At 38.2% G+C, this 11,292-nt stretch overlaps 2 protein-coding genes across 2 annotated transcripts; both read left to right on the top strand.

Annotated features, from left to right (window-relative positions):
• The first annotated feature begins 1,029 nt into the window (after window positions 1-1,029).
• LOC116215535 (probable cinnamyl alcohol dehydrogenase 6) lies at window positions 1,030-3,383 on the top strand. The gene is made up of 6 exons (XM_031551278.1): window positions 1,030-1,261; window positions 1,381-1,494; window positions 1,608-1,835; window positions 2,076-2,364; window positions 2,468-2,621; window positions 2,799-3,383. Exons 1-6 carry the CDS (start codon window positions 1,167-1,169, stop codon window positions 2,996-2,998), a joined length of 1,080 nt encoding a protein of 359 aa, XP_031407138.1. The 5' UTR covers window positions 1,030-1,166; the 3' UTR covers window positions 2,999-3,383.
• Window positions 3,384-6,543: 3,160 nt separating this feature from the next.
• LOC116215054 (UPF0496 protein At1g20180-like) lies at window positions 6,544-8,757 on the top strand. The gene has a single exon (XM_031550617.1). It carries the CDS (start codon window positions 7,320-7,322, stop codon window positions 8,505-8,507), a length of 1,188 nt encoding a protein of 395 aa, XP_031406477.1. The 5' UTR covers window positions 6,544-7,319; the 3' UTR covers window positions 8,508-8,757.
• The last annotated feature ends 2,535 nt before the right edge of the window (window positions 8,758-11,292 follow it).

Raw genomic sequence — 11,292 nt, 5'->3', positions numbered from 1 at the left:
GATAACTGATAGATGGGATCCACATCCCACTTGAAACACACCCGCTGCGAAAATACACGCAGGTCTCGTGGCAAGTGAACCAAATCATTTTTAATTTCGCTCGTTCCCATTGACCGGACGACGTCGTCGTCGTCGTTTCTTCACTGAAGCTGCTCTTCACTTGGACAGTAGTTGGGTGGACCAAGCCGAATGACCCGTCGTTGGGATGCGAGGATTCCCTGCGCCCGTTCCCGCCCACCGAATATCCACCGACAACTACGGATACCGCATCCCCTCCGTAGATTCTGCCACGTAGAGTGATCTCACTCGTGGAACACGTGGTTTCCCACTGTAGTGCGGGCACGCGATCATCCAATCACTCGTTCCTTGCATCCAGACGACTGCTTCCTCGACCCTGGCTCCCTGCATTTGGAAATTGTTGTTCTTATATTGAAAAGTTCAAAGGAGGAGGAACTACTAGGATTTTTTTATTTATTTATTGAAAACTTAAAAGAACGAGGAAATGATGCAGAACATGTGATTTATACTGCACGTTGAGCGGGCTTTATTTGGGTTGTAAGAGTTTGAAATTCACCGGAAATATCTCGTGAATAAAGCCGAATCAATTTTCGAATGATAATTAATTTTAAAATATAGACTGTTCACATGGAAAATATCTATGGTGCAATCTCACTTCAGATGGATTGCACTATACAATCATAATATATTATTTCAATCTGTAGTGAATTACTTGAAATGAAGTAAATGACATAGATTTGTCGGACTAATTTATAGAGATTTCGAAACAAATTAATACAAAGTTTGGAATCGTACATATCTCAAAGAGTTATACTTAGTGTTTTTTTTATTAAAATACTTGACTTTTACTTAATCTTTAGAAATTTATATTGTATGGAGTAACTGTTTTTTTTTTTTTTCATTGTATCATAAAAATTCCTGGCACATGCCATGTGTTTAAAATAAAAAGAAAATGAGAGCAACCAATAGTTAAAACAGTTCGACTCTTGTTTCCTTGGACGGTGAGTTAAGTGATTGAAGGCAGTTCTATAAGAAGCCAAGGGCGATGCCAGAAGGATAGACAGCATCATCAGTTCAAACGAGCCATCTTTTGTTCTTCTTTTTGGCTCTTTAAGACCTCAGGAAATAAGTTCGCTAAGCCTCCTCCAATGGCTCAAGAAACTCCTAACCATACCCAGACAGTTGCTGGCTGGGCAGCATACGATTCCTCCGGCAAGATTGACCCCTTCATCTTCAAGCGCAGGTTGTTAAATTTCACTAGTATATTCTTACTCGGAAAAATGTGATTTATCGGTTAGTTTCTCATATTAGTCCGCATCGGAGCTGTTCCCTGATGTTCAGAATGTTTTTGCGCTCTACCAGGGAAAATGGAGTGAACGATGTGACGATCGAGATACTGTACTGCGGGATATGCCACACCGATCTCCACTTTGCCACGAACGACTGGGGCATCACCATGTATCCTTGCGTACCCGGGTACGTGCTCTTGCAAATCTCATCTTTTTTTCAAAACTTTTGATGGATATATATGGTAGCCGGATGATCTCTTCCATGAGTCATGACCCGATCGAACGTATGTGAATTGACAGGCATGAGATCACGGGGGTGGTCGTGAAGGTGGGAAGCAATGTGAGGAAATTTAGTGTGGGAGACAGAGTGGGAATCGGGTACTTGGCCGCATCGTGCCTAAAGTGTGAGTATTGTGCCAGCTCCCAGGAGAACTACTGCGACCAGCTGCAGCCCACCTATAATGGCGTCTTCTGGGACGGCAGTATCACTTATGGCGGCTACTCCAAGATGATCGTAGCTGATCATAGGTACTCGTTGCTGTATCTCTTGAGTCTTAGCAGTCAGCATCGAACAATATGAATCAGATTTGAATGGACTGGTTCCTCGTAAGTTCGACCATGTTTGGTAAAATGGAGATGAAACAATGTGATCCCATTAAAATATGCTTCTGCTATTTCGGTCTGCAACATAAAAGCGGTTTGTTTAATTCGTTTGTTGTATCATCATTCTGAGTTTGGGAAAATATTGATTATTCGAATTGATTGAAGGTACGTGGTGCGGATACCTGATAGCCTGCCAATGGATTCAGCTGCCCCGCTGCTATGTGCCGGAATAACAGTGTTCACCCCATTCAAGGACAACCAACTTCTCAATTCTCCACGGAAGAAGATCGGGATAGTCGGTCTAGGAGGTCTTGGCCACGTAGCGGTCAAATTCGGTAAGGCGTTTGGCCACCACGTCACAGTCATCAGCACCTCTCTATCTAAAGAGGCTGAGGCAAAGCAGCGGCTCGGCGCAGATGAGTTCATCATCAGCACCAGCGCTGACCAGATGAAGGTCCGTTTCTCATACCCTGCCTAGTATATATGTAGTTGTCCGATTTTGGATCACTGACCTCGTGATAATGCTTATATTGGTATATGGCTTTACGAAAGTACAGGCAGCAAGGAGAAGCCTAGATTTCATACTGGATACTGTCTCGGCAAAGCACTCACTTGGACCAGTCTTAGAATTGCTCAAAGTGAACGGCATTTTGACGATCGTCGGTGCACCTGATGCGCCGCTCGACCTGCCTGCTTTACCCCTCATTCTCGGTAAGCTTTCATGTAGTTTCAAACTTGCAAGTCCCACTCACTAGAGAGTTGCTAAATCATCGACACATCACAGTTTCTTGATTTGTTATGATTGATCTGATTTAGTGAACACCGGTACGAGTTTAGGCATTGACATGATTGGCCTTTAATTTCCTCTATATCTATGGATCTGCGCAGGCAAGAGAACAGTGAAAGGGAGCACTACAGGGGGCATACTTGAGACACAGGAGATGATGGATCTGTGCGGAAAGCACAACATCACTTCTGATATCGAGACGGTCACCCCAGACCAGATTAACCATGCCATGGACCGACTCGCCAGGAACGATGTCCGATATCGGTTTGTCATAGATATTGCAGGCAAGACATCTAATTAATCTCTAAAAACGGGTTGTATGAATCGCTTCACACGCAAACAAAGACAAATAATCGAGTCAGATTCGATGATCACGGATTCAAATGAATTCCAATGCACCTTGGAAGTACAAGGAGATTTTCACTGATATTTATCTCTCGGCTCTTCACTTCAACACCAATAGGTACTAGCACTCCTATAGAGAAGGAAATTCACTTGTCGACTCGCTTGCTAGGGAGTCGATAGGAACCAAGCTTCATGGCTTGGCTGTAGTTTCTAGTTGTTCCCTCAATCTGTCCATTTCTGTTTTTTGTTTTTTTCCTTCTCTTTTTCAACTTTCTCCTTCTGTATTGCTCCCGTTCTCTCATAAACTCTATACAATGCGTTTGTTTTCGGAGTTAAAGTCACGAATTTGTGATTACGAATTTGTGATTGTGATTGTGATTGTAGAAGAATACAAAAATATATGGGGCCCACCAGTTTGACTTTTGAAATATGAAATGAATGGAAGGTATAGATAATTAATTATAATGAGATTGTATTTTAATAATATATGGGGCTCACCAATTTGACTTTTGAAATGTGTATTTTGTTGTGTAGTGTTTTGAGTTAAAGTTAAAGTTAAAATTTTAAATCACGACTTTGAAAACAAACGGAGCTGTTTAACTTCTAATGAAATCTCATGAAGTTATTAAAACTAAAATAAAGACAGATGACTTGGAAATCAATAAATCTTGGTCTCTTTACTTTGGGCCTAATTAATTGACCACTGCCGCAGAGGTTTCAGAATACTGACATGACATTATGAATTTGATTCTCACCCCATGAAGCGTTTTCTTTGATTTCGCTTTATTTTTTTATCCTCATTATGAATCTTCTTATGCGGAGAAAGAATTCAATGGCCACTGTATGCTTATAGGCTACTGTTCCAAGTCATGCGTCCCTTTATTAAAAAAAAAATTGGCTAAAAATAATCTCGTGTTTGGTGTTTTCTTTATTTCAAATAAACAAAAGAGAAATTATATGAATTTTTATGGAAATTTGTATTATAAATTCATATATATATATATATATGTTTTGGTTAGGTTTTATTGAGAATTTCGTATTGATACTTATGGATCGAATTATGATTCTCCCATCGTTTTGTGTGCATAATGTATGGGACAGTAATGACGTGTCCCACACATGACGACAAATATAAAATATCCCATCTGAGAGACTGAGACGGGGTATCGAACAAAAATCAAGTGATCACGCACCTCATATATATATATATATATATATAGTAAATTGACAATTTCATCCCTGACTTACTCAAATTGCATCATTTAGGTTCCTGAAAAAAATATTATATCGAATTCGTCCATGTTTACTTCGAAGTCGTCCCTGATCACATTTTTTTCAGGGACGAATTAAATGTAACATTTTTTTCAGGGACTCAGATGATGCAATTTGCGTAAATCAGGAACGAAATTACCGATTTAATATATATATATATATATATATCATATTGTACGAATAAGTAACTCATGCTTGCTTGCTGAGAAAAAATTGTAAGCATTTTTTGTTTTTGTTTTGTTTTGTTTTCAACCGATATCATCATGAATCATGTCTTTTTACACGATCCGAATCGATAAATCAATCAAATATATCAATCCGTATTTCTCAAATACTCTGAAGAATATCAATCGGGACTTAACAACTTCTAAGTTCCTAAAATGGATGCAATCTCTCTCGCGTACATGACGCATTCTATATATATATATATATATATATGAAGTCCTCTGTTATACGTCCCAAGATTGTTTGAAGGAAATGCCTAATCGATACTATTAAGGAAGAAATTTAACAGGAATATTCAACAATGGAATTCATAAGTATTCCTCTTGTCAATTGTCACGAGTCATGCATGAAGGAGTATGACAAGGGACGGGGGGGCCTGATGACGTGGAAATTCTAACAAGCTAGGCAAGCATATTGGGTGTCAAACACGGGGCAACATGCCATCTCATATTTAGGCTGTGTTCGCGGCCAAGCTCTCTCGCGTATATGATGCATCTACGTATATCAAGTCCTCTATTACGTCCCAACATAACTTCAGGGGAAATCTCGGATGTTTTTAAGGAAGAAAAGTTTAAGAGGTTCATCATTCTGTCCGGTTCTGATAACACTGGTTATAGGTGGACATCTTTTGCAATTATGGATAATACTGACCGTTGCCAAATATTTGCACGTCTAATTCACTTCATCCCCTTCTTGATGAAATTTTATTCGCTATGATTAAAATAATGGTAAAATCTTTTATTCAACATATGAAGATAAGACACCATTTGGGTGTTTCTTTTTCATGGTTTCTTCCAGTCCTTTTGGCCATTGTTATCAGAACCGGACCGGACCGGCCGGTTCGACCGGTCGGACCGGGAACCGGCACCAAGTCCGGTCCGGTTCGCCTAAAAACCGAAATGGCAGCTTTGAACCGCCGGACCCATTGAACCGGCCGGTTTTAAGTAAAATTTCATTAAACCGGCCGGTTCTATGGGTTTTTATGGGTTTCCTATTTAATGTAAAAATTGGTTGGTTGTGTAAAGATTTGAACTCATGACCTCTTACTTTTCATATTAGCATACTACCAACCAAGCCACCACCACTTTTTTGTTCTTTTAACTCTACTTTTAAGTACTTATTAAAATAAAATATTTATTTTGAAGTAAGAAATATTAAATATAGATACTTTCTTATACTATTGTTATATTTCTTTAAAATCATCATACTTTTATCTTAATTATCATAATTTTTTTAATAATATGAATATTTATTTTATTTTAAATAAACGAGCGGTCCGACCCATCGAACCCCCGGTTGGACCCATAAACCCATGACCCCGTACCCCTTCCGGTTCATCATCCGGTCCGGTTCTGATAACACTGCTTTTGGCCTCCCCTGACAGCCATTTTTATCTCTTTTCTATTTATCGAAACCTCATAAGTTACATAACAGTTGTATGAATCTCTTTAGCCCACAAACGCTCAAGGGGAATTTCAACACTCATCACCTCCTCCCTCCACTACCTTTTCTTCTCGTGTATAACCAACCACAACTCACTGGAAAGGCAAATTATATCGTTAGCCATTTATTATTTAATGCATAAATTATTATAATAACACGCAAAATTACAAGAACTCCATATCAATCAAAAGTACCTGATAATATATTTTCAGCATAATCAGGTCCCGATAATCAGGGATGGATCTAGGAAATTTGTCAGGGAACGAAGTTCAAAAGAATTTTGAATCATAAAGTAAAGGGGTAAAATACAATAATTTCATTAAAAAAAATTCAACAAAGTTAATAAGAAATTTTGTAACTTTTTGAGTTCAAGCGGGCCGACCGTCCCCTGCACTCTCCTAAATCCATCCTTAGGGATAATATCTGAAATCGTTCAAATATATATTATGAAAAAACTATATGAATTTCTCAGAACACGAAGTATAAGATTGAATGGATATATTATTTTTTGAAATTTCGAGAGTGTGAATTAAAACTTAATAACATATAGATATTTTTTGGGACATCATTATTTTTTTTTGTGTGAACAGGACATTATTAACTTTTACAAAAAGAGGAGGGAGGGGGGAGAGCACACCGTGTGAAGAAGGGTTGTCGTGCGAGGAAAGACATTGTAACCAAATTTGAAGCGGTGCTGCATCCTCATGTGCACATATATATATATAAGCATCTCCCACAGCTGGTTTCTTAATTCAATCTTCATCTCTCCCTTGGCTACACTCTCTTTCTGTTCTCCTCTCTTTAAGGCATTAAACTCCCTCATGGCTTGATGCTCACATCATCAAATCATTGGATCTTTTGGAGAAGATCACCATTGAAAGCTTTCCCATTTTCAGGTTTCAAACCTCCGGTCGCTCGTCGTTCTACAATAGCATATTATCATCAGGTGATGAAGCTTGGCTGGCGTCACAAGCTCAAGCCTCCATCTCTGGGGCACAGTTAGTGCCTCCCCCATTCTTGTTGTCTCCGTCAGCAATTCCGGTTACTTAAATTCTTCCGATTAGAATATGGAATTCGAATAATTGTTTGCAGTATTCTTGCCTGTAGCTAAAAGCACTAACGCTAAATGGATCTATGGATATGGTAAGGGCGAGTTTTTGATCAACATGACCATATATCGTGAATTGCGCATCAATATTTATGATCTCAAATATATGTGGACTGGCATGTCGCGAATGCATTTAGTTTAATCTTTGTAATGGTAGATCGTACTATTGCTTATGTGTGAATGATTATAGAATAAATTAGCGTTGCTTCGTGCGGACTAATGTTGTGATATGTTTCTTTTCTGGTCTGTAGGACGAGGATCTTCCCCAAGGGAACGTGGGAATAGCATGGCTCATAACCGGCCGTCAAGCGTTAGCCAAGAGTACAAGGCAGCCCTCAGAACAGATTCGTACGTAGAACTCTGGAATAAAGTCCAGTCCCAGTTCATGAGATCGACGAGCATCGGTCTCCTCACCTCGGTGTCCTCAAGAAACCTCTTCATAGACCACTTCTCCGATACCCTGCTCGAACCGGGCAGAGAAACTTTGGCAAGCATGATCAAGAACCTGCGCCTCCATCACCTCCTCGTGGATTACTTCGAGGCGAGCTCCGAAGGGTGTGACGTTTGTGAGCTCCTTTTCATCGGGGTTTACCAGACTAGAGTGAACTACGAGCGGATTAGGAAGGTCATCAGGCTGACTCGCAGTGCCTACGACTGCTCAAGTAATTATACCGACTGTCAGTGCAAAGTCATCTCCCGAGAACTTGGAGCATTCTCGTCGCTAAGGAATCCATTATCAGTTGTCAGCCCAGTGCAGTTCCATGATATGAATGAAAGCTACACAATCCTCTTCCATGAGCTCATCGAGAAACGTGAGAGGATCAAGAGGAAAGCGAAGCTGGCTAGATTCTGTGAGCAAACCGGAAGTTGCTGCCTGGTTGTCTTGTGCGAGGTAATGGGAATCGCATCATTCGTGCTTGCGGCCCACGGGGTGCTTGTGGCAGTGGCTGTCCCAGGGCTAATGTCTTCGTGCTTCGGCTTACGGCTCTTCCCTAATAATAAGGAGAAACCGATCAATGACAGCCCATTGTCAACATTTTCACGTCCTAACCCTAAGAAACAGAATAAGAATAAGAGCCCCAAAAACAAGAGGCTGAGCGCACAGCTCGATGTGGCAGCGAAAGGGCTTTACATACTGCTCAACGACATGGGCACAATGGGCAGCCTCCTGGGGAGGCTGCGAGATGAGATCGAGCACACCCGAGAGTGGGCCGACATGGGAGCTAAGAATTCAAAGAGCGATGAGATTCTCAAGGAAGTCGTGAGGGAACTCGACTTGAACTGTCTGTGCATCATGGAGCGACTAGAGGAGCTCGAGGAACTCATCTACCTGTGCCTCCTCACCATTAACAAATCCAGAAGGTCTCTCCTTCAAGAGATAATGCTGTCCTCTCCAAGGCAAGAAGATGGCAAATGACAATTGCGAACATTGATTGATGTTCGGGGTTGCGCTGATACAATCTGCTGATTCGTGATTCACCAAAATTTGACATCAATTCGTTCCATTTCCATTAACATATTAGGTTGATCATACTCAGAGTCAATATTCTTCTCTGTGATTTGCATTAAACCTGAAACAACCGCTTCTTGTATCTGCTTCTATTGCCATGACTTGGGATCGTCGAGTTTAATTAAGCGAGGGGGACTCGATTGGGTCTGATGATGAGTTGGCCATGATCATACTATTCAGAAGAATCATATATTGATTCTTTGGCTATTCGGTTCATTAGCGTTCATTTGTCTTTTTTTTTTTTTCATTTTCAATGCAAATTAAAACGTGCCTTGGATGCATTTCCATCATGCGCGTTTGTGTGAACTGTGACGTAATGCTGTCAGCAAAGAGATATTTTATTTTACTTTTTTAGAATCAATTGGAGTAGTGCTTTGGCATGGTAGATATCATATCAATCTTAAGCAAATTTTTATTTTCAATTATCGAAGTGGTCTGCACGAGCCCTAATTTGTAGGCAAAGTTCATGAAAAAGATTACTATTTATTTTTTTCAATTTTCCCCACTTGGTATATGAAAACTCAATGGATCTTGACTAATTTACGTTCGAGTTTGATTCTGAATTAGTCGAAACTCATTGAATTTTAGGACACCAAGCGGTGCAATAACAAAGTCACTATTTTTTTGAATGGAAATAGCAAAGTTAATTTAGAATGTAGATCAAAGTTAGAAGCTAGAAGCTGCTTCATTGCAATCAAATATAAAATGACTATATGAAGGTGGACATGATTCAGATTGAACACCATGCTAATTATTATAGTTAAAAAAAACTTTATTTGGGCCAATATAGAATGAAGAAAATAACTAAATAGGAAAGAAAGAATAATTGCATTTACATTATTAATAGAAGGATATAAGGGCGCGCTCGATTTTGGTTTTCATTTGATGCATTTCCTAACCCAAATAAAAAAATCGATCTTTTTCGATTTTAAGACTAGGAATTATAGGGAAAAGTAAAACCAACTAGCTGCCGAACAAAATATTAGGATTAGTTTTAGTGCCTTTTTTGGTTATCTGGATTTTTTTTTTCTGTTTTTGCAGTTTAAAAAATGATATCGAATATCACATAAAATATAGGTAAGTTTAGTAAAAATATGAAATTTCTTCATCATAATACTATATTATCCGCGTTAATGTAAATAACAATCCTGCTATTGACATAGTGAAAATTTAAGTGTCATACTTCAAGCCAAATAATAATAATAATAATAATAATAATAAGTGTCAAACATTTTTTGATAAAATAACGGAATAAGTTCCTATTAGATGTGATATATGATGATGATATCCTGAAAATGGAATTTATCACATACATAGATTGTCAGCATATGCTCCCTATGAAGAAATTTCTAAATATTTACTTCCTCTTTTTAAATATTGATAAAAATAAGGATAATTTATTTTAAAAAAAAGGATTCAACATTCAAGAAAATTTCATAGGGAAATCTGTGCATTGAGAAGCTACTACCTAACCAGCCCCAACTATCGCTCTCCTTCCATATAGATATATTAGGTTATTTTTTTGGATAAGATATATATCTGGTAAATTAGTGCATGTATAGGTAATTATACGCTCAAACTTAATAATTCTAAAATCATGTGAACTTACTTAATATTTAAGTTCTCTACTAGAAATGCAGGTGATTTATTCATTATTCAAGTACTTTAATTGGTTACAATTACAAAAGAGGTCCATGAATCATATTCTTTTACATGATGCGATTGGATATATTTTATCAAAAAATTCCAAATATTGCGAATAGTTAAGATCAATGGAATGAGATTTAATAGCTTCTAAGCATCTGGAAACCGATGCAATCTCTCCCGCGTACATGATGCATCCATGTATATATCAAGTCCTCTGTTACGTCCTCAGATTTTCTCGAGGAAATCTCCTATGCTTTTAATTGGGAAGAAATTTATAAGTATATAGCTTTTGTCAGTTGTTACGAGTCACGTATGAAGGAGCAAGACATGGGAGAAGGGATTTAATGACTTGGAAATCCTAACAACCTATGCGAGGTTATTGGATGTCAGACATCCCAGATTTAAGTCTCGAAACTAAATTTGTGGCCAATCGGAGAGGCAGTTATTAAGGAGTGGAAGCAAATAACTAACTAATATCGTCAGCTTTTAGATTTTTTTTCCCCCTTCTCAGGCCAATGAATTCATAGCTGAGAAGCAATATATTATAATACGAATCCATGATTGGTTTTGTTAAAGCTTCTTTAGACGATTATTTCATCTATATCGATTGATACAAAATATATATATATATATATATACACACACACTTGAAAATAAGAAAATTATTTAATATATAATATGCCTTTTAGATTAAAAATATAAAATAGAATTATCTTTTGTGATAATAAACATCATTTTGTTTTTTTTCCCTTACCAGGAAATATTAAGATATATCATCCGCGCTTGAATATAATTTTACTTTTAAATCATGTTTGGAAGGTATTGTACCCATCACCGAAAAGTTGGGTAAATTGTACTATGGTCCAAAAAGTTTTATAAATATTTCAATATAATACAAAAAGTTTTTTTTACTACTTGATCGTACAAAATATTTCAAAGTTATTTCAATATAGTACAAACCGTCATCTCGTCATTGACGCTGTCAAGCGACTCTGATGTGGCTCACTACGTGTCAGTTCTTTCTGACGTGGCCGAAACAGTAAAC

This window comes from Punica granatum, chromosome 7 (assembly GCF_007655135.1).
Source record: "Punica granatum isolate Tunisia-2019 chromosome 7, ASM765513v2, whole genome shotgun sequence".
Lineage (NCBI taxonomy): Eukaryota > Viridiplantae > Streptophyta > Magnoliopsida > Myrtales > Lythraceae > Punica > Punica granatum.
This window is presented reverse-complemented; position numbering and strand designations above follow the sequence as displayed.

Bases quoted from the DNA above. Each gene is read 5' to 3' on its own strand.
- LOC116215054 (XM_031550617.1), top strand. From the start codon at position 7,320: ATGTTTCTTTTCTGGTCTGTAGGACGAGGATCTTCCCCAAGGGAACGT.
- LOC116215535 (XM_031551278.1), top strand. From the start codon at position 1,167: ATGGCTCAAGAAACTCCTAACCATACCCAGACAGTTGCTGGCTGGGCA. The intron at 1,262-1,380 runs GTTGTTAAATTT...GCGCTCTACCAG, and splicing joins CCCTTCATCTTCAAGCGCAG to GGAAAATGGAGTGAACGATG. The intron at 2,365-2,467 runs GTCCGTTTCTCA...ACGAAAGTACAG, and splicing joins CCAGCGCTGACCAGATGAAG to GCAGCAAGGAGAAGCCTAGA.